The 26,687-nt window shown below is 38.4% G+C and overlaps 1 protein-coding gene across 1 annotated transcript in view; it reads right to left on the bottom strand.

The window, feature by feature from the left end:
* Positions 1-26,687, bottom strand: part of CHIA (chitinase acidic) — a 33,486-nt gene that overhangs the window by 2,908 nt on the left and 3,891 nt on the right. The window contains 9 exon segments of the mRNA XM_070608026.1: positions 5,410-5,436; positions 5,439-5,540; positions 5,628-5,745; positions 6,237-6,328; positions 6,331-6,421; positions 6,715-6,838; positions 7,016-7,132; positions 8,879-8,967; positions 24,398-24,470. Of these exon segments, the coding sequence (XP_070464127.1) occupies positions 5,410-5,436; positions 5,439-5,540; positions 5,628-5,745; positions 6,237-6,328; positions 6,331-6,421; positions 6,715-6,838; positions 7,016-7,132; positions 8,879-8,967; positions 24,398-24,454 (817 nt within the window). The 5' untranslated portion in view covers positions 24,455-24,470.

The raw sequence follows: 26,687 nt of genomic DNA on the forward strand, positions 1-26,687 counted from the left end.
ATGTTCTTGGCTCCTTTGTTGAAGACTATGTGTCATTTTATTTCTGGACTTTCACTTCTGTTCTATTGATCTGTGTGCCTGTTTTTGTACCAGTAACATGTTGTTTTGATTACTGTAGCTTTGTAACATGTTTTTCAGTCAGGGATTGTGATGCCACCAGTTTTGTTCTTGTTTCTCAGGAGTACTTTGGCCTTTTGGGGTTTTTGGTGCCCCATATGAATTTTAAGATTCTTTGTTCTATTTCTGTGAAGAATGTAATTGGGATTCTGATTGGGATTGCATTGAATCTGTAGATTGCTTTAGGTAGTACGGCCATTTTAACTATATTTATTCTTCCAATCCACATACATGGAATATCTTTCCATTTCTTTATGTCATTATTGATTTCTTTCAGTAATGTCTTATAGTTTTCTTTGTATAGGTCTTTCACCTCCTTGGTTAAATTTATTCCTAGATATTTTATTGTTTTTGTTGTGGTTGTAAATGGAGTTGTGTTCTTGTTCTGTTAGTTCATTATTAGAGTACAGAAATGCCACTGATTTTCATATGTTGACTTTGTATCCTGCAACTTTGCTGTAGTTGTGGATTATTTCTAACAGTTTTCCAATGGATTCTTTAGGGTTTTCTGTATATAAAATCATGTCTACAAAGAGCGAGAGTTTCACTTCTTCAGTGCCTATTCGGATTCCCTTTGTTTCTTTTTCCTGCCTAATTGCTCTGGCCCAAACCTCTACTACTATGTTGGCTAAGAGTGGTGAGAGTAGACACCCTTGTCTTGTTTCTGTTCTCAATGGGATGGCTTTCAGTTTTTCCCCATTGAGTATGATGTTGGCAGTGGGTTTGTCATATATGGCCTTTATTATGTTGAGATATTTTCCTTCTATACCCATTTTATTGAGAGTTTTTATCATGAACGGATGTTGGATCTTATCAAATGCTTTCTCTGCATCTATGGAGACAATCTTCCTCCTTTTGTTAATATGGTGTATCACATTGACTGATTTGTGGATGTTGAACCATCCCTGTGTCCTTGATATGAATCCCACTTGATCATGGTATATGATGTTTTTAATGTATTGCTGTATTCAGTTTGCCAATATTTTGTTGAGGATTTTTGCATCTATGTTCAAAAGCAACATTGGCCTGTAATTTTCCTTCTTTTTGTTGTCTTTGTCTGGCTTTGGGATCAGGGTGATGTTGGCCTTGTAGAATGTGTTAGGAATATTTCCATCTTCCTCAATTTTTTTGGAATAGTTTGAGAAGAATAGGTGATAAATAGTCTTTGAATGTTTGGTAGAATTCTCCCGAGAAGTCCTCTGGTCCTGGACTTCTATTTTTGGGGAGGTTCTTGATTACTGTTTCAATCTCTTTGCTTGTGATTGGTCTATTCAGTTTCTCTATTTCTTCTTGATTCATTCTTGGGAGTCTAAGAATTTATCCATTTCTCCTAGATTGTCCAGTTTGTTGGTGAATAGTTTTTCATAATATTCTCTTATAATCTTTTGTATTTCTGTGGTATCTATTGTAATTTCTCCTCTTTCATTTCTAATTTTACTTATTTGAGCCTTCTCTCTTTTTTTTCTTAGTGAGTCTGGCTAAGAGTTTGTAAATTTTGTTTAACCTCTCAAAGAAACAGCTCCTTGTGTCATTGATCTTTTTTACAGTCTTTTTGTTTCAGTTTTATTTATTTCTGCTCTAATTTTTATTGTTTCCCTCCTTCTGCTGAGTTTGGGCTTTGTTTGTTCTTCTTTTCCTAATTCTGTTAGGTGTAGTTTAAGATTGTTTATTTGAGCTTTATCTTGTTTGTTAATGTTGGCCTGTATTGCTATAAATTTCTCTCTTAGGACTGCTTTTGCTGCATCCCATAAGAGTTGGTAAGGTGTGTTTTCATTCTCATTTGTCTCCAAATATTTTTTGATTTCTCCTTTATTTCTTTGATGACCCATTGGTTGTTCAGTAGCATGTTGTTTAGTCTCCACATTTTTGTTTCTTTTCCAGCTTTTTTCTTGTAGTTGATTTCTAGTTTCACAGCATTATGGTGAGAAAAGGTAGTAGATATTATTTCAATCTTCTTAAATTTATTGAGGTTTGCCTTGTTTCCCAATACATGGTCTATCTTTGAGAATGTTCCATGTGCACCTGAGAAGAATGTATATTCTGCTCTTTTTGGATAGAGCGCTCTATATATATCTATTGAGTTCACTTGGTCTAGGTTTTCATTAAATCCACTATCTCCTTGTTGACTTTTTGTCTGGATGATCTATCCATTGATGTAAGTGGGGTGTTGAGGTCCCCTACTATTACTGTGTTGTCATTGATATCTCCTTTTAGGTTTGTTAATAGTTGCTTTATGTACTTTGGTGCTCCTGTCTTGGTTGCACACATGTTTATAATATGTGTTATGTCTTCTTGGTGAAAAGTCCCTTTTATCATTATATACTGCCCCTCTATGTTGTTCTATACAAGTTTTATCTTGAAGTCTACTTTGTCTGATATAAATATGGCAACACCTGCTTTCTTTTGTTTGCCTTTAGCTTGGAGTATTGTCTTCCATCCTTTCACTCTGAGCCTATGCTTATCTCTAGAGTTGAGATGTGTTTCCTGGAGGAAGCATATTGTTGGGTATTGTCCTTTAATCCATCCTGCCACTCTGTGTCTTTTGATTGGATAATTCAATCCATTTACATTTAGAGTGATTATTGATATATGAGAACTTAATACTGCTGTCTTTTCGCACATTTCCTGGTTCTTCTGCATTTCCTTTGTTTTTTGTCCTGTGTATTTCAGACTACCAATTTGATTAGGTAGTTTTCTCTGTTGGTTTTCTTCATTTTCTCCTTGTTTATCATGAATGTCTCTGTTCTAATTGTTTGTTTAGTGCTTACCCTTAGGTTTGTATAAAAAATCTCATAGCTGAGATAGTCCATTTTCTGATAGCCTCTTATTTCCTTAGACTATACTGATTTCATCCCTTTCTTCTTCCCCTTCTAAGTTATTATTGTCATATCATTTTCCATTTTGTGTTATGAGTTTGTGGTTAAAAAGATGAGATAATTTTTTTGGTGCTTTCCTTTTATTTATTCTTGATGTTAAAGTTAGGTGTTTACTCACCTGATCTGATAGAGAGCTGCCCTTTTCTGATTATTGCCTACCTATTCATCTCCTTGCTCAGGGCTTTGTAGCCTCTTTCCTATTTATTTTCTCAGGTATGAGGGCCTTCTTGAGGATTTCTTGTAGGGGGGAGGGTCTTGTGGCAATGAACTCCCTTGGCTTTTGTTTATCTGGGAAAGTTTTTATTTCTCTGTCATACTTGAAGGAGATTTTCAGTGGATAGAGTATTCTTGGCTGGAAGTTTTTGTCTTTCAGGATTTTGAATATATTATTCCACTCTCTCCTAGCCCGTAAGGTTTCTGCTGAGAAATCTGCTGAAAGCCTGATAGGTGTTCCTTCGTAAGTTATTTTCTTCTGCTTTGCTGCCCTTAGTATATTTCTTTTGTCCTTGGCTTTTGCCAGCTTCACTACTAGATGCCTTGGAGTGAGGCTTTTTACACTGACAAAGTTAGGAGATCTGGAGGCTTCTTTCACATGGATTTCCAGCTCCTCCCCAGGTTTGGGAAGTTCTTAGCTACTATTTCTTTGAACAAGCTTTCTGCTCCATTCTCTTTCTCTTCTCCCTCTGGAATATCTATAATCCTTATGTTGCATTTCCTGATGGAGTCAGATACTTCTCTCAGAGCTTCTTCATTTCTTTTTAGTCTTAGTTCTCTCTTCTCCTCCCTCTGAAGCACTTCTGTAGTATTATCCTCTAACTGACTGATTCTCTCCTCCATATTATCAGTTCTGTTGTTTAGGGAATCCAGATTTTTCTTTATTTCATCCATTGTGGTTTTCATCTCCAACAATTATGACTGGTTCTTCTTTATGGTTTCAATCTCCTTTGTGAAGAGGCTCTTGAATTTGTTAATTTGTCTTTCTGTGTTTTCTTGTAACTCATTGAGTTTTTTTTATGATAGCTGTTTTGAATTCTTTGTTCTTTAGGTTATGGATTTCTGTTCCTTCAGGGTTTGTTTCTGGGTACTTGTCACTTTCCCTCTGGTCTGGAGCTTTAATATACCTACTGGCACTGCTTGATGGAGTAGATTTTTGCTTCCTTATGGTATTCTTATCAGGTCACAGCTGCCATGTACCACCAGAGGATGGGGATCAGGCGCTGTGTATTCTGGGCCCAGCATGAGCAGGGCTCCCCAACTCCTGCCACGGACTGCTTTTCTCTCTGAGTGACTGATCAGTGGGAGATCTGGAGCACTGGGCAGGGGGAGGAGTACTCTCCTTCCCCAGTGCTTCCCTTAGCCCCTGCTTGTCTCTCCGTAAGGAGCTCTGGGTGATTGCAGAACTGTACACTTTCCCTTTCTCCACCACCACTGCCAAGTTCTCTGCACCATGCTCCAGACAATTCTGGGGTTGAAGTACCGGGCTGGGGTGGGGTGCCTCTCTCACCTGCGCATTTTCCTTCCATGGCTGCCACACTCTTCACACAGTGCTCTGGAAGATTCTGGGACTGGAGTATTGGGGAGGGACGGGGTGCTCTTTTCACCTGAGCACTTTCTGCCACCACAGCACATCTCTCTCCACGGAGCTCCTCTGGATCAGCTTTCACTTCCTCCAGAGGATCCAGCCCCTCCACCACCTTCAGGCATATGGTTGCAAGGGTCTCCCAGACGTCTTTTGCGATGTGTGTATGTCCTCTGTTGGTGTATGAATGTCCTTTTGGTTATATCTTAGAGGGGAGAGTCCAAGGGAAGGGTTCATTCCACCATGATGCTGACTTGACTTTACCTGAAATAGACTTTTTTCTTTTTAAAGATTTTGTTTATTTTTCCTTTTTCTCCCTGGAACCCCTTGGTATATACTTGTATATTTTTAGTTGTGGGTCCTTTTAGTTGTGGCATGTGGGATGCAACCTCAGCATGGCCTGATGAGTGGTGCCATGTCTGCGCCCAGGATCTGAACCAGCGAAACCCTGGGCCTCTGAAGCTGGAGTGTGTAAACTTAACCACTGGGCCACGGGGCCAGCCCCTGAAATAGACTTTTAATAAGGGATTTGTAGAGAAGTAAATGCATATATTGAAGATCAGCCCAATTTCTTGAGGTTTTTCCCCACATTTACGATTTATCAAATCTGGAAAATCCAGCCAGGTGGGCCTGGTTTCCCATAAGACCATAAAATTCCTGATATGAGAGTTCAAGGGTAGAGAAAGAATGTACCATCTGTCTCTTAGCAGGGAAACAGCAATGAGGTGAAATGGGAAGAGTCTCCCTGGGCAATGGGGATGGGTGAATGTTAGAGCTGTCTTTTGAGATGGAGAAGAAACATTTGTATACCCTGGGCATCCTCCTGCTGTCACTTACTTGTGCTCTGCAGGCCAAGGGCAGTGATTGGGGGGACTTTTCCTGGTTGTAGAAAGTGTCAATGAAGTCATCCAGGTCAACAGCCCAGATCATGGCACTTCCGAAACTGTTCTGCTTAAGCCATTGAGTTTGTTTAATGATAGAGGATACCAGGAGTCATTTTCTTTCCCTAAATTCAGGGCTGGACCTGCAGCTTGTTGGAGAAGCTGACTTTAGCTTGATACTGAAGCTCCTGACGTTGTCATAACCAACCCTCTCATTGCCCTGAGAGGCAGAGGGCACATCCTGAGGGGTATCCCATACCTGAGTGGCTCCATTTTTCAGGAAGGTGCAGATCTTTAAAAAGTCAAGAGATTCAAATCTTTTAAATTTGTCTCTTTGATTTTTTTTCATGTCTCCAATTGGGATTTTCCTCAGTTTCCTAATATCTAATAAAATAATAATTTTCTTATTTCCAGTAAATAAGATCAAGTTGCTTTTGAAATACTCATGTGTTGTCCGTATTCTTAGTGCTTGATTTTGGGAGCCCATGTTAATAGGAGAGATACAGTTATTTTATTCCCTTGTGTGCTAATATAAATGACCTTAAGTATGTAGTCTGTTGCTTGAAGGGTTGTTGCACTTTATAAGTGCTCTTCATACTAGATTGGGCAAATGAATAGGTTATTTAAACACTTAAAGCATTTGGAGTGATATTTTTGTTTAAAGTAGGTAAGTACTGGACAGAAGGGACATTCCAACTTTCTGAAGATTCTAGCCCTAAGGCTACAGCTCAGCACGGGGCATGAAATTCACAGAATTTCAATTGTACAGCCCAACCTACCTGCCTCATAGTAGGCCCAGAACCCAGCCTACCTGGTGTAGGGTCCAGCAGAACCAGCGCCAGAGGTAGGGGTGCCAGTGCCAGTGTTGGAAGGTTGCTCAGGTTGAAGGCGTGTCCGTGGGCTGGGAATGCAATGATGAGCTTCTCAGCTGGGGCTCCATTGTCCTTCCAGTAGTTCCTGACCTAATCCTGCAATGGCAATAGGTTAGCTAGTGACCCCACCCAGCTGAGGACCCAATGCTTAGTTATGTTAGGCCACTGCTCTAACAGGTAAAATTGTATAATGTTAATGACAGCTAGATTAGTTAGTATTTTTTAAAAACATTTTGGTGAAATCATAGTTAATGAGATATGATCAGACACTTAAGAGGACAGTTATCCAAGTGAGACATTTGCAGAATTTATGTTTGTTTTGTCCCTGAATCTCCATGTGATTTACACCATCATCTCTGGCCAGCATCTGCATCTGTGCAGGGACTCACCACACTGAGGTAGGTGTTGCTGCCAGTGTCAGTTGAGTATGTGTAGAGGGGGCTGTTCTCTCCAGTGTAGCCCTCCTAGGAGCTGTGGAGGTCATAAGTCATGACATGGATATAGTCCAGGTACCTGAGGTGGGGTAAAGGATTTAGAAACATTTCTGATGGTCATTTCCACACCTATGCAGGCAAAAGAAACCACTTCCAAAGCCTCCCAAACAAGGTCCCTGAACAGCAAGCAGGCTAACGACAAGTCTATAGGCAAAGTGATACCTATAGGAGTTTAAAGATAAGGTGAATCACTCACGGGGACAACTGGGGAATCTCATAGCAAGACTGGATGTTGGAGATGCCAGGAGCTACTGCAGCGGTCACCATCAGCCTAGGCTTGTTGATCTGCTTGGTCTCCTGCTTCATGCATTTCCTATGGAATAATCAAGTATGATAGGCATCTATGAATCTGATTTCAGTCCTTAAATAATAAATATACATTTGTATAATGCTTTTCTTTTTCAAAATGCTTTCACATATTGTATGTTACCTTAGTTTCTTGATATCCTATAAAGTAGATAGGATTGATGATATTAATCAATTTTGTAGCTATCTGTTATGCAAAGAAGTTAGACAATTTCACCAAAGTCCAACAACAAGTTAGCAGCCAGCTCCTGACCAGAACCCATGTCCCAGATAACCAGTCAGAGCTCCACTTACATCACTACACCCTGAAGTTACAGTTGCGGCAGTAACTTATGTCCAGATTTTAGCAATATAGAAATTTGCTTCCCTTAATTCAATAAATGAACTACTTTATAGGACTGACATCCCACCAAATGAAATGCTGAATAGACCAATGAGGAAGGTGGTAACAGCCAGGTTATAGGTTCCCATTCAATGCTAGAGGTTAATCCACCTTTATTTTGTGTGACTCTAATCTCATTTGGAGTACTGAGTTCACTTTTTATAATTGCACTACTATTGGGTGTGCTAGAGTGTGTTCCAGTGAAGAGAGGGTCTGTCTGAAAATTGTCATGAGAGTAATGGTTAAAGGAACTAGGATATTTAACTGGAAGAAGAGAAGTTATAGGCAGGATATTAGAGCTGTCTTCAAATATTGAACTGATACATTGCAAAAGGCACAGTTTTATTCTTTGTTACTTCAGTGGGCAGAGCTAGAACCCATGACTGGACGTTACAAATTATGACTGGAGGCATGTTCTGGCTAAGAATAAAGATGTTCCAAATAAGTAGATTGACTTTTCAGCTAGTGAGTTACTTAACATTGAAACTGTTTGGAGGCTGGCTGATAATCCAGTATGTGGGATGGTATAGAATGGAATCTCTGTCTTGAGAGACAGTAAATCTGAAAACCATCCTTGGCTCTTCTCACTCCATTCACTTTTCCTTAGTGATCTCTTAATCATCTACTTTTGCCAATGACTTCAATACAGTATATCAAATGAAATTCTTTGTCCTGAACTCCAGACTTGTATTCATTCAATGTCTATTGGGTATTCCTATCGGATGTCCAACAGATTCCTCTCATTCATCACATTCAAAGACAAATTATTGAGTCCTTCCTCTTGGTCCAGATCTACTTTTCTTCCTGTATTTATCATCCTAGTTAATAGGACTTCAATCAAATCAGTTATCAAAGTCAGAAAACTGGAAGCCTTCTCTCTTTTCCACTTCCGATCCATTTCCAAAACCTACGGATTCTACCTTCCTTCTGTCCCTGAAATACTTCCTGTTTCTATCCTCATTGTTAGAGCCTTTGGGCCCTCAGCATCTCTTGCCTGATTTACCCCAATAGCCACCTAACTCTATCCATACCTCCCAATCTCCTTCTAATTCATCCTCCATGGTTAAAGCCAGAGTGAGCTTTCTGAAACACAAGTTTTGTCATATCTCTCCACTACTGAAAAATCCTTCAAAGCTCCCCCACAGCCTTGAGAGCAAAGTGCAAACTCTGTGAATGGGGTCCCAGAATATTCATTTAAATGTAAATGTATAAAATAAATTGTTTTCTACTTAATATTGAGGTTCTGGTGTAGTAGCTTATTTAAGTAGCATAGTGGTTTAATGTGCATGCTTAATACACTGACTTAGATTGTGAAGTCTAAAGGGACATAGGTCACAATGGGCCAATTTATTTTCAATAGCAAATGAATACCAGGCTCTCCCACCAAGGACTTGAGGACTTCCGGGGCAGTTGCAAAGTTCCAGCCTCCAATGGCCAGGAGAGTTTTCAGCTGGCTGTTTCTGTAAAGCAAAGGATAGAAACAAGAAACTTCAAAATCCGTGAGTCCCTCTATTTAAAATAACATTGCTTTGGTATCAAGCCTGGTCTTTGATGTTGTCTTGATAAGATGTTCTGTAGAAGAATTTTCCTTCGCTACTAAAAACTTTCTCTATAAAAATTATTTGTGTTGTCATCATCATAAACGCACCCAGTTCTTTAAGGAAATCTAAATTATGGGACTGGATTTTTTAAAAACAGGAATGTATTAGCAATATTTTACATGTATATAATTTAAAAGTATAATTAGCTTATATTCTATTCCATCAGATGAAATGGTAAATGTTGCTTGATCATACTTACCCTCCTAGCCTCTATGATAATGAACATAAATCAATTGGCTTAGAATTACGCACGTTTTCTGGAATAATGGTTCTCAAACATCAATGAATGAAGTGCAAGCGTCAGAGTGGGAGGACAACATTAAAATTCCAGGTTTACAACCTCCTTTCTCAGCTATTCTGATTCGGTCACACTGGGGTAGGGATTGACCTTTTTATCAAGTGCTCCCATGTAATTCTGATGAGTAGTCAATGGATCACACTTCAAGAAATACCACTCTAAAGGGGTTTATTTCCTCTTAGGTATCATAACTTAAATTCTAGCAGCTGCGTTCAAGATAGTGCCATTACTGACGGTAGAAATGGCCTGTAGCCTCACTTCTCCTAGATATAACTAAACTGAACAAATTAGAAATTAAAGGATACCAGGATTTTTGTTTGTTTGTTTTATTTCATTTTTACACAAAATAGAACTTTATTAAAATACAGCAAATTCTTTTGACTTTTTGGGCTCAGAGATGTGTAATCTTCAGCATCCTCTCTCTTCTGCTCTCTGATGTGAGTAGATAAGATGTCTTACAGTTTCCTGGGTTATAAACAGAAGAAGCAGAACTAATATGTTTTTAATACCTGCTACAGCAAGCAATGTGTTATGTTATTTGTATCCTCGCTACTTAAAGTGTAGCTCCTAGACCAGAAGCAAGAGCATCATCTGGGAGTTTGTTAGAAAAGCAGTCTTGGTCCTCACTTCAGACTCACTGAATCTGAACTGCATTTTAAGAAGATCCAAGATAATTTGTTTGCACATTAATGTTTGGGAAGTACTGACCTAGGAGATTCCAAATTAGATATCTTCCCCTTTTCCTATTTGTTTTTCAGGCCATTGAAAGCTTGGTAGAGACTCACAGCATTCCATTCAGTGGTAGTGATCTCATTGTTCCCCATTCCAACAAAGGCATAGATCAGGTGAGTACGGAGGCAGGAGTTGAGGTCGTCAGGCTTGAAGCGTCGCAGGCCTGGCGGGTACTGGGCCCAGGTGGTGAAGTACCATGTCAGATGGTAGGTAGAAACCAAGGGTAGTAAGAGGTAAGAACAAGGGCCTGATTTAGGTGCCACTGAAATGTGCCGTGAGTTTTGGCCCTGCCTCTTTTTCTCTCCCTTTGCCTCACATGACTTCTCTCTGTTTTGGGGTGGTTGGTATGAACACTCTTGAAGATGGGTTCAAAGATTCTAACTTGGGAACTGGCCACTGACTTGAGGTTGTTTATTTTTTAAAGATTTTATTTTTTTTCCCCTTTTTCTCCCCAAAGCCCCCCAGTACATAGTTGTACATTCTTCGTTGTGGGTCCTTCTAGTTGTGCCATGTGGGACGCTGCCTCAGCGTGGTTTGATGAGCAGTGCCATGTCCGCGCCCAGGATTCGAACCAACGAAACACTGGGCCGCCTGCAGCGGAGCACGCGGACTTAACCACTCGGCCACGGGGCCAGCCCGAGGTTGTTTATTTTTAACCTTGACGGATTCATTTTAGGATCTCAGATAAGCCGCTCAGTAGTCCTATGAAACCCAATGAATACTAATTTACAACTCTCAGGCGGTGATGCTGAAGAGGATGGCAGTGACAGCCAATCCAAAACAATAGATTCTCCCAATGGCACAACCATCCGTCTGTGAAATAGAAGTAGCTCTCTTTCCCTAGTGTGGCTTATCTCTTGATATACTTTTTTAAAAAGCAATACTGGAATATTAAAAATTCACATGTAATACATTAGGGAGACATTTGTGTTATGAATAATTTATAGACTTTTGAGGTTTATGGTAGAAAAGACTATGTCAAAAATAGAATACAGAGTCTATGACTTACCTAGCTGAGCTTCAACAGAAGGGCCAGACCTAGAGAGAAGGAAAAAACCTGTGCTTTGAACCAATGGTCTATACCCTGTAGAATCTAATTCTGAGGCCTTGGGTGCCACCCTTTTGTCATAGGTTGTTACAGCTCAAGTGGCTCTTAGGGGTGATGCCAAAGAATAGGCTTTGCACAGAAGGCATCCATAGATCTACACCTCCCTTCTCTTAGTCAAAAATGGCCATGGCTCTCTCTTCTTCCACCTTCAATGTCAGTAAGAAATGTTATTGAACGCAGAGTTCAAAGTCTGCTATCTGTGGAAGGTCTACTTACTAAAATTATCTAAAATTTCTCTACTCAATGACTATACATCCCTCCATGCTTCACCTCCCTGAAGTAGGATGAGTACAGCCTTCCACAGACAAGGCATCCTCTAAAGCAGTGCATTCAGAATCTCCTGGAGCTTTGGAATGGTTTTTTTTTTTTTTTTTTTGGAAGCACCTTTTAGGAGCCTTTACAGCAGAAGAGAAAAACTAGGAGCCGTGAGGCAAAACTCCAAATGCCTTTCCCTGGCTTCCACAAGAGCACTTCTGATCTGATTGTGTTACAAATTGAGCTAGAGGTTTCATTTAGGAAAGGTTCTAAGGCTATAAAAACATTGTAAATCACAGCTCTAGAGCAACTGATAAACTGTGGATACAGCTTGGCTCTAAACAATTTACTGAACCACCTTCTCTGCTCAATAAGGACAAAGCGATGCCATATCTCCTAACAGCGTGGTGGAGATCATCACCACGGAAGACATCAGCTTAATAGCTTTTTTGGTAGTTTCCAGGGTTGATAAGCATCTGTTTAAACATTGTGGTTATGTTTTTACGTTGTGGACATTTCATGCCTGGTGTTAAAGTACATCTTTATTGGAAAGTGAATAGTAAAGACCTGTGGAAGTTTTTAGCTGTTTTTAAACGTTTTTTATTCATGGAATTATTCATATATAATTTGTACAATTAGTGCCTAGGGAACTTTTCATCTTTAGGTGCTACTTTCTGCACATTCCACCCACACCTGTTCTTTGGAATGACCTTAAGTCATGATTATATAATTATGCTTCCCCAAATGTCCCCTCTGAAGGGCAACAAGATCTTCCATCGTTCCCAATTACAACCAGAAGATGTTAAAAGATATTTTGTGTTGCTGATGGATAGAGACGATTGTCATGATATTGTAAAGAGTCTCTTTTAATAGAAATATTTGCAATTTGACCATTTCTAAAGTTTTATGTTTAAAATTGCAACGTACCTTTCCAAACATTATCTACCACCGTTATCCTATAATAAATTTCTGCTTCAGCCAAAATAGTCTATTCACTGTCTCCAAACACATATTGCATGTCTTTGCTCACCTTCTCTCTCCATTCTTTGCTTTTAATGCCTTCTCCTTCTCCTCACCGCCTACTCCATTTTTATAAGTCTTCAAAGCCCAGCACAGATTCTCTCTTTGAAGCTCAATGATCTCTCCTTCCTCTGAGATACTTCATGTACTCTAGTACACGTTGTCTATACTGCTTAAATGGTACTGTCCTGTAACAAAACCTGGAATGCAGTTGATAGGCATATGGGTGCCCATTGTGGGATGTTGGCCCCTTAGCAGACATTGTGAATCCAGACTGATTTCTCTATTTATCATATTTAAAAATTAAATTGTATCCGCTCACCCAATGATAATTAGGTCCTGAGTGTTTGGTTTCCACTCACAGGAGCAGAGAAATTCTGGTGGGAGAGTTTCCAGGGAGGATTTCAATTGTGAAAATAATTATATCAACAAACACTACAAGCAGCTACTATGCCCCAGAGATTGTTCTTGGTGTTTATATCACTAAGAATTTATTTTTCAAGTGACTAAAACCAACTCTAACAAGCACAAATCAGTGTATTGGAAAAATATGAGGAAGCTCACAGAATCAAAGATAAGAATGTAGGACGTGCCTCTGATATGACAGAAATGAAGCATTTCTTGGGGGAGTGGAGTGGGAGGAGGGCTTAGGATAAACAAATTCCAATTTTATTTTTCATCCATGCATCATTCCACACAAGAATCAAATAGGAGAAATAGTCCGATTGAACTTGCACCAAACCTGTGATTGGGGAAAGGACACGTCACTCGGATTTAAATTTCCATCAGGATTGGTCATAAAAGGAAATTCTAAAAGAATGGAGAGTGAATACTGAGTGACTGAAAAACAGTGACTGCTCATCAGAGGGCTCTATTGCATTATTTCATTTAGCCTATAAACAAAGATTATTACTATCAGCCAAATTTTGTACATGAGGAAATTGATCAGACAAATCTTAAGCACTAAATCCAGCATTCAGTGCCAAGACTAGCTGTCTCCAGAATGGAAATCTAATATTTACACTGCACTGCCTCCTTATATTCAGTGGACTAGTTGGTGGTCCGGGTTGAACTGGGAAAGGCGTTTCCCTGAGGCACCCAGGAGAATATGGTTGGGATGAAGAGCCAGAATTGTGTCAAATCAAGGTAAAATCAAGGGTTTGCAAAAACAAGCAGCAAAGCCAGTAGTCCTAGGTTCATCCTACTCGGCACCATCAGGTCTAGCTGCTGTTTAGATTTAGTGAATATTTTCTGTTGAATTTGGCACCCCTGACCCTATGTGAATGACCCGCAGATAAAACAGCCCTCGTAAGAGCTCCAAGTGAATCCCCATCAAACCTGCCTCTCATCTGAGCGCTCGAGTGTTGAAAGTAATTACCATCATCGTAAGATTTGTAGAATAAACAGAGGTTTAAAAGTGTTGGCATTGTGTGTCCTTTCATTTTGTTCAGTTTTTTTCAGTACGCCCGTATTATTTTTAGTCTCTCAATTCTATGATAAAATGTACCATACACATGAGTTTAGATATACATTTAAAGAAAAATATTAAAATGAAAACTTCTGTCGCACGACCCAGCTTAAATAAGATACTATTATCGTTGACTATTACCCTATGTGTCCTTCCTAGTTAGGTGTGTCTTACTTCCCTGGAGTAAGCCATTATCCTGAATTTTGTGCTAACCATTTCCTTGTTTTATTTATAATTTTATCACATATATCTGTATCCTTAAATAATACATTCATTAGTTTTATAATATTAGTTTTAATATATTCATTAGTTTTTACTGTATGTATATATAAGTAAAATAATACCATAATACTTCTATTTCTTGCTTTTATAGTTCAGCATTAAGTTTTTGAGATCCATCCAAGTTGCTACAAGTAGCAGCTGTTCACTTATTTTCACAGTTGTATGGTATTCCATTATATGAATGTGCTGCGATTCACTTGTCCTTTCTGCATAGAATAACACATGGTTTGTTTCCAGTTTTTTCCCCTATATACATATATAAGCATTCCTGTACACATCTCTTGGTGCACATGAGCAAATTTCTCCAGTGTTTACACCTAGGAATGGTATTGCTGGGTGAAACAGCATAAGCATCTTAAAATTTATTATTTAGCTAGACATTTTTTTTCAAAGTATTTGTACCCTTTTGTACTACCAACAGCAATATATGAGAATTCCTACTGTTCCGCATCTTTGCCAAAACTTGGTATGATCAGACTTCAAAATTTCTGTCAGTGTGGTAGGTAGTTTTAGTTTACATCTTTCAGGTTACTAACAGGGCTGAGCACTTTTAAACGTTTATTGGCCACTTTTGTTTCCTTTTCTGTGAAATGTCTGCTCATTCTTTTGCCTACTTTTCTATTGAGTTGTCCACAAATTTATTATTCCTTTATAGGAGTACTTTATACATTCTGAATTGCAGTTATATCTTCTCCTACCCTAAGGCTTGTCTTTTCGCTTTCTTTATGGTGTCTTATGATGAAAAGACATTTTTAATTTTAATGTAGTCAAACATATACAAATTTTTACTTATCATTTGCTTTCTTTTGTATCATAATTGAAAAAATGCTTTCCTACTGTGAGAGCATAAATATTCTTTTATATTTTCCCCTAAACTTCTAAATGTTGCCTTTAAATTTAAATCTTTAACCCATCAAATTTGTTTTTGTGTATAGCATATGGACTAATTTCATTTTTTTCCATATGAATAACTAGTTACCCCAGCATCATTTATGAATAACCCATCTTTTCTACGTCTGAGATACCATTGCTATGTCTCAGATCTGTCATACATATTGGCATCTGGTCAAATCTCATGCCACCATCCCCATCTCTCAACACATACACTGCTCTTCATCCTCAGGAATGTCTTAGTCATTGTGGCCCTTTATACTTTCATTTTAATTTTATAATTTACTTGCCAAATTTCATAAGAAACCCTGATGGAATTTTGATTGGAATTACATGGAATAAAATTGGAGAAAACTGAGATCTTTGTGATACTAAGTCTTTCTGTCCATGAACATGGGTTGCCTCTCAAGTTATTTACATCTTTTAAAATGTCTGTTAATAAAGTTATATAAATTTCTCCATAATGATCTTTCACATCTTTTGAAAAAAATGTATTCCAAGGTATGATATATTTTGTCTCTATTGTAAAAGATATCATTTAAACTGCATTTTCTGTTTATGGCTGTTGCATATAAACGTAACTAATTTTTATATAAAATTTAATTCTAGCAACATTATTAAACATGCTTATTAGTTTAAAGAATTTTCTGTGCACGTGTTCAGTTTCCTGTGTAGTTAATCATGTCATCTGAGAATAATGGAAGTTTTATTTCTTCATTTTTAACATGCATAGCTGAAGGACCACCACATAAAAAGACAATGAGAGACTGACCCATGCAGTCAATCTAAGTAAGAAAGCCAGTTTATTCACATGCAAAGAGGGGCACCACTGGTAGAATAGTCAATACTAGTCAATGGCATAGAGCATTCTCCCACACCTGCCTGACATAATGGTTTCCATGTAACAGAACACAGTATCAGAGTGGACTCTAGAATCACAGATTTGGATTCCAATCCTGGTTCTCCTCCTTACTAGATTAGGTACATTAGACAAGTTATTCCATCTGTTAGCCTCAATTTCCTCACCTATAACCTATGGATAATAATAGTTCTTGTCTCATAGGGTTGTTGTGAGGATTAACTGAGATAATCTATGTAATACAGCTAGAACATATTAGGTATTTAATAAAATGTAGCTATTATTATTATAGTCATGCACCGCATAATGACATTTTGGTCAATGATGGACCACATGTATAATGGTGGTCCCATAAGATTAGCACCATATAGCCTAGGTGTGTAGTAGGCTATACCATCTAGGTTTGTGTAAGTACACCCTATGATGTTCACACAATGATGAAATCGCCTAACGAGATATTTCTCAGAACATATCCCCATAATTAAGTGATGCATGACTATTCCCAAATTAAAGATCTCAAATCCTTGAGTAGCTGAGGAACAATTGTGGGCACAGGGGGAGTTTTCTAACATTTGTGTGTGGATTAAATGACTGACATGTTTCAAATAAGAATTTACTAGAGTATTTTTGAAATACAGATTTTTAAAGAAAATACCAATTCCTTTGAAAATTCTAGTTGCTTTTTGCTACATATTTCCTCAGTTGGCAGAGGAGGAAAACTATCACCACTATCCTCTGCGTGTTTATAGTGAGGAATCTATAAATCAATTTTTTTTTTAATTTTAGAAAAATGCTCATACTTGAAAAAGCCCACAATTAGAATTTGCCAGTGAGGGAACCGACTTTTCAAAAGTGGTGTATTTCCTGCTCTGGAGACGTTCAAGCATACGCTGCAAGATATCTGAGGTTATCTTGCAAAGGATTTCGATGGTCAACAGATGACAGATTTGCTGACCTCTTCTAGCCCAGTTGACTCTTACTACTCCCCCAACAGGGAGGCAAGTTAGACTTTGTTGTCCGTTTCTTGTTCCTCTCTACAGATGAGGAAACTGAGGATGAGAGTTTGACAAAGTTACGCAGTAAGATGTGGAGCCTGAACTCGAGCTCAGAGCTTCTGACTTCTAGTCCAGTGTTTTATCTATTTTTTTATTTAGCTTTCTTTTTGCTGAATTCTATATTTCCACTAATGCAGCCTAAGACAGTACCATCTCTCACAGCAATTTTATCATGTTGTTGTTTCATATGGAACCTCTCACATGAAATAGACTCAAGTCAAATCTCATTCGTATGTGCTTAGGAAACTGATTTTTTTATAACCTATGCATACTTTTATTATACACGGAATAGTGTTTTGTGTCATTCGTTTACAGTCTATGTCTCCTACTAATAGGTAAGCTCATTGGTGGCAGGTTCTATTTTTTTTTTATTGAGTTCATAATAGTTTACATCATTGTGAAATTTCAGTTGCACATTATTTCTTGTTTGTCACCACATAGGTGCTCCCCTTCACCCCCTGTGCCCACCCTGCACCTCCCTTCCCCTGGTAACCACTGAACTGTTTTCTTTGTCCATGTGTTTGCTTATATTCCACATCTGAGTGAAATCATATGGTGTTTGTCTTTCCCATTCTGGCTTATTTCACTAAGCATAATACCCTCCAAGTCCATCCATGTTGTTTCAAATGGGATGATTTTGTCCTTTTTTGATGGCTGAGTAGTATTCCATTGTGTTTATATATATATATATATATATATATATATATATATATATATATACATCATACCTTCTTTATCCAATCATTGGTCGATGTGCTCTTGGATTGCTTCCATGTCTTGGCTATTGTGAATAGTGCTGCAATGAACATAGGGGTGCAAATGTTACTTTGGATTGTTGATTTCAAGTTGTTTGGGTAGATATCTAGCAGTGGGACAGCTGGGTCATGTGGTATTTCTATGTTTAGTTTTTTGAGGAATCTCCATACTGTTTTCCAAAGTGGCTGCACCAATTTGCATTCCCACCAGCAGTGTATGAGGGTTCCCTTTTCTCCACGCCCTCTCTAACATTTGTTATTTTTAGTGTTAGTGCTTAGAGCCATTTTAACAGGTGTCAGGTGGTATTTTAGTGTAGTTTTGATTTGCGTTTCCCCAATGATTAATGATGTTGAACATCTTTTCATGTACCTATTGGCCATCTGTATATCTTCTTTGGAAAAATGCCTGTTCATATCCTCTGCCCATTTTTTGATTGGGCTGTTTGTTTTTTTGTTGTTCAGCTGTGTGAGTTCCTTATATGTTATGGAGATTAACCCCTTGTTGGATATATGATTTGCAAATATTTTCTCCCAATTGGTGGGTTGTCTTTTTGTTTTGATCCTAATTTCTTTCGCCTTGTGGAAGCTCTTTAGTTTGATGAAGTCCCACTTGTTTATTTTTTCTTTTGTTTCCCTCGTCTGAGAAGACATGGCATTAGAAAAGATCGTTTTAAGTTTGACGTCAAAGAGTGTACTACCTATATTATCTCCCAGGAGTTCTATGGCTTCAGAACTTATCTTCAAGTCTTTGATCCATTTGAGTTTATTTTTGTGTATTTTGTGAGATAATGATCTACTTTCAGTCTCTTGCAAGTGGTTGTCCAGATTTTCCAACACCATTTATCGAAGAGACTATCTTTTCTCCATCGTATGTTCTTGGAAACTTTGTCGAAGATTAGCTGTCTGTAGATGTGAGGTTTTACTTCTAGGCTTTCAGTTCTGTTCCATTGATCTATGTGCCTGTTTTTATACCAGTACCATGCTGTTTTGATTACTATGGTTTTGTAGTACATTTTGAAGTCAGGGATTATGATGCCTCCAGCTTTGTTCTTTTTTCTCAGGATTGCTTTAGCAATTCTGGGTCCTTGGTTGGTCCCTATGAATTTTAGGATTCTTTGTTCTATTTCTGTGAAGAATGTACTTGGGATTCTGATTGGGATTGCATTGAATCTGTAGATTGTTTTGGGTAGTATGGACATTTTAACTATGTTTGTTCTTCCGATCCATGTGCATGGAATCTCTTTCCATTTCTTTATGTCATCATCTATTTCTTTCAATTATTTCTTATAGTTTTCATTGTATAAGTCCTTCACCTCCTTGGTTAAATTTATTCCTAGATATTTTATTCTTTTCATTGCGATTGTAAATGGAATTGTATTCTTGAGTTCTCTTTCTTTGAGTTCATTATTAGAATATAGAAATGCAACTGACTTTTGTAAGTTGATTTTGTACTCTGCAATTTTACTGTAATTTTAAATTATTTCTAATAGTTTTCTGATGAATTCTGTAGGGTTTTCTATATATAAGATCATGTTGTCTGCAAACAGTGAGAGTTTTACTTCTTCACTCCCTATTTGGATTCCTTTTATTCCTTTCTCTTGCCTAATTGCTCTGGCCAAAACCTCTAGTACTATGTTGAATAAGAGTGAAGATAGTGGGCAACTCTATCTTGTTCCTGTTCTCAGTGGGATGGCTTTCTGTTCTTCCCCATTGAGTATGATATTGGCTGTGGGTTTGTCATATACGGCCTTTATTATGTTGAGGTAATTTCCTTCCATCCCTTTTTTGTTAAGAGTTCTTATCACAAATGGCTGTTGGATCTTGTCAAATGCTTTCTCTGAGTCTATTGAGATGATCATGTGGTTTTTATTCCTCATTTTGTTAATGTAGTGTATCACATTGATTGATTTGTGGATGTTGAACCATCCCTGTACCCCTGGTATAAATCCCATTTGATAATGATGTATGATCTTTTTGATGTATTGCTGTATTCAGGTTGCCAATATTTTGTTGAGGATTTTTGCATCTATGTTCATCAGTCACTTTCTTTTTTTGTGCTGTCCTTGTCAGGCTTTGGTATCAGAGTGCTGTTGGCCTCATAGAATGTGTTAGGAAGCATTCCATCTTCCCCAATTTTTTGGAATGGCCAGAGAAGGATAGGTATTAAATCCTCTCTGAAAGTTTGGTAGAATTCTCCAGGGAAGCTTCCTGTCCTGGGCTTTTATTTTTTGGGATGCTTTTGATTACTGTTTCAATCTCTTTACTTATGATTGGTCTATTCAGATTCTCTATTTCTTCTTGATTCAGCTTTGGGAGGTTGTAAGAGTCTAAGAATTTATCCATTTCCTCTAGATTGTTCATTTTGTTGGCATATAGCTTTTTATAGTAGTCTCTTATAATGTGTTGTATTTCTGTGGTATCCATTGTTATTTCTCCTCTTCCATTTCTAATTTTATTTATCTGAATTTTCTCTCTTTTTTCCTTTGTAAGTCTGGCTAGGGGTTTGTCAATTTTGTTTATCTTCTCAAAGAACCAGCTCTTTGTTTCATTGATCCTTTCTACTGCCTTTTTTGTTTCAATAGCATTTATTTCTGCTCTAGTTTTTATTATTTCTCTCCTTCTACTGACTTTGGGCTTTGTTTGTTCTTCTTTTTCTAATTCAGTTGAGTGTAGTTTGTGGTTGCGTATTTGGTATTTTTCTTGTTTGTTAAGGTGAACCTGTATTGTGATGAATTTCCCTCTTAATACAGCTTTTGCTGCATCTCTTATGTATTGGTATGGCATGTTTTCAATTTCATTTGTTTCCAGATATTTTTTGATTTCTCCTTTAATTTCTTCAATGATCCACTGGTTGTTCAATAGTATGTTGTTTAGTCTCCACATCTTTGTTCTTTTTGCAGCTTTTTTCTTGTGATTAATTTCTAGCTTAATAGCATTGTGATCAGAAAAGATGCTTGTTATTATTTCAATCATCTTAAATTTATTGAGGCTTGTCTTGTTTCCCAACATATGATCTATCCTTGAGGATGTTCCATGCACATGCACACTTGAGAAGAATGTGTATTCTGCTGTTTTTGGAGGGAGTGTTCAATACATGTCTATTAAGTCCAACTGGTCTAGCTTTTCATTTAATTCCACTATTTCCTTGTTGATTTTCTGTCTGGATGATCTGTCCATTGATGTGAGTGGAGTGTTGAGGTCCTCTACTATTATTATGTAATTATTAATATCTTCTTTTAGGTTTGTTAATAGTTGCTTTATGTACTTTGGTGCTCCTGTGTTGTGTGCATAGATATTTATAAGTGTTATGACTTCTTGGTGGAGTGTCCCTTTAATCATTATATACTGCCCCTCTTTGTCTCTCTTTACCTGTCTTATCTTGAAGTCTACTTTGTCTGATATAAGTATTATGACACCTGCTTTCTTTTGTTTGGCATTAGCTTGGAGTACCATCTTCCATTTCTTCACTCTGAGCCTATGTTTGTCATTAGAGCTGAGATGTTTCCTGAGACAGCATATTGTTGGGTCTTGTTCTTTAATCCATCTTGCCACTCTCCATCTTTTTATTGGAGAATTCAATCCATTTACATTTAAGGTGATTATCGATATATGAGGGCTGAATGCTGCCATTTTATCACTCATTTTCCAGTTCTCCTGAATTTCCTTTGTTTCTTGCCCCACATGTTTTGTCTACTAATTGCGTTATGTAGTTTTTCACATTGTGTTTCTTTGTTTTCTCCTTATTTATTATTTGTGTCTCTGTTCTGCTTTTTTTTTTGGTGGTTACTATGAGGTTTGTATTCAAAATCTTGTAGATAAGATAGTCCATTTTCTGATGGCCTCTTATTTCCTTAGACTAAATTGATTTAGTCCCTTTCCTCTTCCCCTCCTAAACTGTTTTTCTCACATCTTATTCCATCCTGTGTTGTGAGTTTGTGGTTAAAATGACAAGATTATCTTTGTTTTTGGTGTTTTCTTTCCCTTTATCTTTAATGTTATACTTGAGTATTTGCTAACCTGTTTGGATGAATAGCCACAATTTTTTTTTTTATTTTGTCTACCTATTTATTTCCTCACTCCATGCTTTGTAACCCCTTTCTCTCTTTTTTTTTCAGGTATGAGGGCCTTCTTGACGATTTCTTGTGGGCTGGGGGGTGGCGCTTGTGGCTACAAACTCCCTTAGCTTTTGTTTATCTCAGAAAGTTTTTATTTCTCAATCATATCTGAAGGATATTTTCACTGAATAGAGTATTCTTGGCTGAAAGTTTTTGTCCTTTAAATATTTGGATATGTCATTCCAGTCTCTCCTAGGCTATAAGGTTTCTGCAGAGAAATCCACTGAAAGCCTGATAGGGGTTCCTTTGTAGGTTATTTTCTTCTGCCTTGCTGCCCTTAGTATTGTTTCTTTGTCATTCACTTGCCAGCTCCACTACTATATGCCTTGGAGTGGGTCTTTTTACATTGACAAAGTTAGGAGATCTGATAGCTTCTGTCACATGGATTTCCATCTCCTTTCCCAGGTTTGGGAAGTTCTCTGCTATTATTTCTTTGAACAAGCTTTCTGCTCCATTCTCCTTCTCTTCTCCCTCTGGAATACCTCTAATTCTTATGTTGCATTTCCTAGTTGAGTCAGATATTTCTCAGAGACTTTCTTCATTCCTTTTTTGTCTTAGTTCTCTCCCCTCTTCTATCTGGAGCATTTCAATATGTCTATCCTTGATTATTCTGATTCACTCCTCTATGATGTCTGCCTTAGCGTTCAGGGAATCCATATTCTGTTTTATCTCATTGATTGTATCTTTTGTCTCCAACATTTCTAATCGATTCTTATTTATAGTTTCAACCTCTCTTGTGAAGTACCTGCTGAGCTCATTGACTTGTTTCTCTACATTCTCTTTTAACTCGTTGAGTTTTTTGATGATAGCCATTTTGAATTCTCTGCCATTTAGATTACATATTTCTGTGTCTTCAGGACTGATTTCTGGGTACTTGTCATTTTCTCTCTAGTCTGGAGATTTAATATAATTTGTGATGGCAGGTATTATTTTTTATTCATCTTCATATGTCTAGTGATAAATGCACAGTTCTTGGCATTTCAAGGAATTTTTATCAACAAATGTGTAATATGTAATGATTTCAACTTAATTTAAATGAAATACAGGAGCTGAGGATTATCTATTTAATTTTGTCTCATCTCTTGGACCCTTGTTGTATCTCACTAATATCTTTTAGAATTGCTAATGTCATCCATCACATTTAATAAACTCATCACATTTAACAAACTCATCATCCAAAGATGGGACTATAAGTGAAGTTGAGAAGTACTTTGACTCCTGTCCCATGGCTTCTTTGTATTCAGAGCAAATAATGACCACAGAGTCCTGGAAAGCTAAGAACGGTTAGGTGAAACTTCTGTAGGGTGCAGGTCTCATTCACCTGAGGCCAACAAAGGATGATGTTCATTCACAAGGAAGAACCCCTGATGGGACATCATACAGACCAGAAAGTGTCATGTATAGCCAGGGTCAACCAGTCATTGGTTGTTCTCCTTACTAACAGGCATAAGCATTATATGGAGTTGAACAAGGCCATGCAGTACAAAGGTCAAGAAAAAACTGATTGATGACTACAACATTGATCCCAAGTTGGCTCCAATGAGCATGGAGCCAGTACCATCCCAGAGGGAAGAAAATTTCTCCTTCATGGCCTACTAGTCCTAGAATCTAGGATCCTTCACTGACAGTCAGTTACATTGGCAGACACTAGGTGGTGTAACTCAATAGAATATTCTAAAAGGATAGTGACATTAGGAGTTACCAGAATGGTCACTGGCTCTCCCTGACTGTACCCAATTCTGGATGGTAGATTCAGTATCATGAAGATTAGCAGAGGAATCCACCACCTGTGACAATTGCATCTAAGAACTTGGGGCAACTCGAGTAATAATTTTCCTGGGAAGATCTAGTGTAAGACTGTGAGAATGCATCTGCCACCTGATCTCACATGGCTTCAGATGTTTCCTTCCTACCTACCTAGCAAGGAAATTTTTCTTCTTCCATAAATATCTATGGCATTTCGTCCATGCCTGGGGCCATCACCTAGATGGGAATCCTGCATCAACAGTTTCCCATTCCCATGGTCATGGCCTTAGTTGGAGCACTTCATCTGCACCAGCACCAGGGTAAGAATGGCTGCTCAGTGCCCACACAGCAGAGTTTTCGGCTCAGAGCAGAGTAAAGGTAATGCTCACAGCTGCAGTTGAGTAGACCATCAACAGCCAGGTAGAGATAGCAGTGACCCAGGTTAGTCTCCACCCATCCCTTAACACAGGGTGCAGTCCTGATTTCACAGTTGCCAAGAGAGTCAGGGTTGCAGGAATAAAAAGAGAAGGGTGTGGGAAGGAATATCTGGATTGGGTCCCCAAATCACAGTTGTTCAGCACCAGAAAGCTTCCTGTCCTCAGATTCCTAGGTTCCTAACAGATGGCTGAGAACAGATGGACTGTTGCTGGGAATGGCTCTATTTAGGACATTTATAGGATTGGGTAAACAATCCAGTTAGCCTACCAGTTGGAAGTGAACACCAGGCTTAAGCAATTTGTCTTCGAGTTGACTTCTCCACATTCTCTTGTCCCGTCCTCTGTGGGTAATAAGAGACACGAAATAGCTATCAGATTAGGTTTGGACATTGTCTTAGTCTTCTCACGGTGCTATAACAAAAATACCGTAGACTGGGTAACGTAACATAAATTTATTTTTTCACAGTTCTGGAGGCTGGAAAGTCCAAGAGCAAGGTTCTAACAGGGTTCAGTTTCTGGTGAGAGCTCTCTCCTTGGCTTGTAGACAGTTGCTTTCTAGCTATATTCTCACATCGCAGAGAGAGAGAGAGAGATCTCTGGTGTCTTTTCCTCTTTTATAGGGGCACCAGTTCTGTTGGATCAGGGCTCCACCTGGTGACCTCATTTAACCTTAATTACCTCTTTAAAGGCCCCATCTCCATTACAGTTACGTGGTGGGTTAGGGCTTCAGCATATGCATTTTGCTCACAATTCTGTCCATAGCAGACATTACAAGAATAAATAAAGTTATCTCTTCTCTGCTTGACATGTGTGGAGGTTATCTCCAGTTAGAAAGCTAATGCCTCCAACTCGTCAAGTCAGGAAGTACCAGGGAGTGGTTGGCTATGACAAAGCCCCAGTGCTACCCCATTTGGTCAACCACTTTGCTGTCAATATTGTAGAAATAGCTATGATTTTGAGTTCTTCACCATCGTGTGTTTTAGATATGCTGTCCCCTAACGTTCCCTCTGTCTTACTCACTAAGTGATAAGTCTAGCTGTACCTGTCCTTTGACAGTCACTGAGAGGGTACCTGTAAGCTTGTATTTTTTTCCTAAACAAGGATAAGAACTATCATCAATTTTATCATGTTTAAACTCTTTATCTAAAAGCCATAATCACATAGAATTCTAAGATGTAACATCAATAGGACTCAACCCAGCAGCTCTGTTACTTCAATCAGCCCACCTTGGGATTATCTTCTTCACCTGTTATGGGGAACTAATCACATAAGCCACATACTTTGTCTTTCTCTTTTTCTGCCCACATTTAACTGGGGCATGTAGCACTCTAATGTCCTAAAAACCCATGCCATTTTGAACTGACTTTACCAGTCAAAGAAAGAGAGTCAGAGAAGCGGCTTATTTGTTTGATCCTGCTTGCATAAGGCCATATAAAAAAAATCATTTCACATTCAACAAGTCAGAATTTTCAAATTGTAATTTCACCAGAGATGCTGACTCAGGCTCCCTTCAATTCTCCTTTGAGCAACTTCCTTCAAGGTTACTAATAACAACTATGGAATATTAGGCTGGGTGGTCTTAACCACTCATTCTCTTTTCATCACACTGGACCTTCAGGATTTGGAGGACCAGTTTCTGTGACTGCCACAACAATCTTCAAAGGTAACGGGTCACAATACTCTAGGCAGACTTTTCTAATCCCAAGTCACTTGGCTTACTTCTAGAAGGCCGTGGTGGATGCCCTAAGTCTGATACTCAGCAATTTGTACCACCTCTCAAGCAATTAAGGGTGACTAGTAAAACAGCATGGAGACTAGTCTTTCTGGAACTATGTTTATTGGAGGAAAACCCAGATATTGAAGCAATAGCAGGTGAATGATCTGCCCATAACCATCTTATTCTTGGGCAGCACACAGCGATCTAGCAGAGTGCAAATCTAGGTCTGAGAGAGAGACCCTGGGCCTTGGATGTTGGGGTTTTTATACTTCTCAATGATTAAAGAACCAAATTCCTCCTAGTGAGATTAGGGTATAGGATCTAACAGCAGTATGGTGTAGCAGAACCTTGTTTTCAGCTCTGTCCACTATCTCAGCATTCATAAATTGGGATAACACTCAGCCTTCCCCTGGTGTGATCCAACCCTTGTGATTACAGCACCACTACTTGGTGGAAACTTGGCTGAGGTCCTGATCTACTATGTCAGCTCTCTGCAAGGATGGATTGCATTAAACCCTAGACTGTGGGCTATAGTTGGTTTCCAGACGCAGCAGGCAAATTTCCTCTCTAGGGAGCCATCCTGCAAGGCATCAATTAAGTTAACACTTACTTCTCAACTGTCTTCCAGGAGAAATTGATAAGGAATCATCATAACTAAGGCAAATTCTGGTTAAGTTATTGAAATTTAAGAACAAATAATTAATTATTCAGGCACCAGATGGAAAAAATCAAATAACTTAAAAAGTATGGGTTTATGAAGGGGTAGTGAGTACCCACTGGCCTCAGATGTTCCCACTATATTATTCAATGCCAGAATACAATGGAGAAATGCCTACGGTCT

Source organism: Equus przewalskii, unplaced genomic scaffold (assembly GCF_037783145.1).
Source record: "Equus przewalskii isolate Varuska unplaced genomic scaffold, EquPr2 ChrUn-13, whole genome shotgun sequence".
In the NCBI taxonomy this organism is placed as follows: Eukaryota; Metazoa; Chordata; class Mammalia; order Perissodactyla; family Equidae; genus Equus; species Equus przewalskii.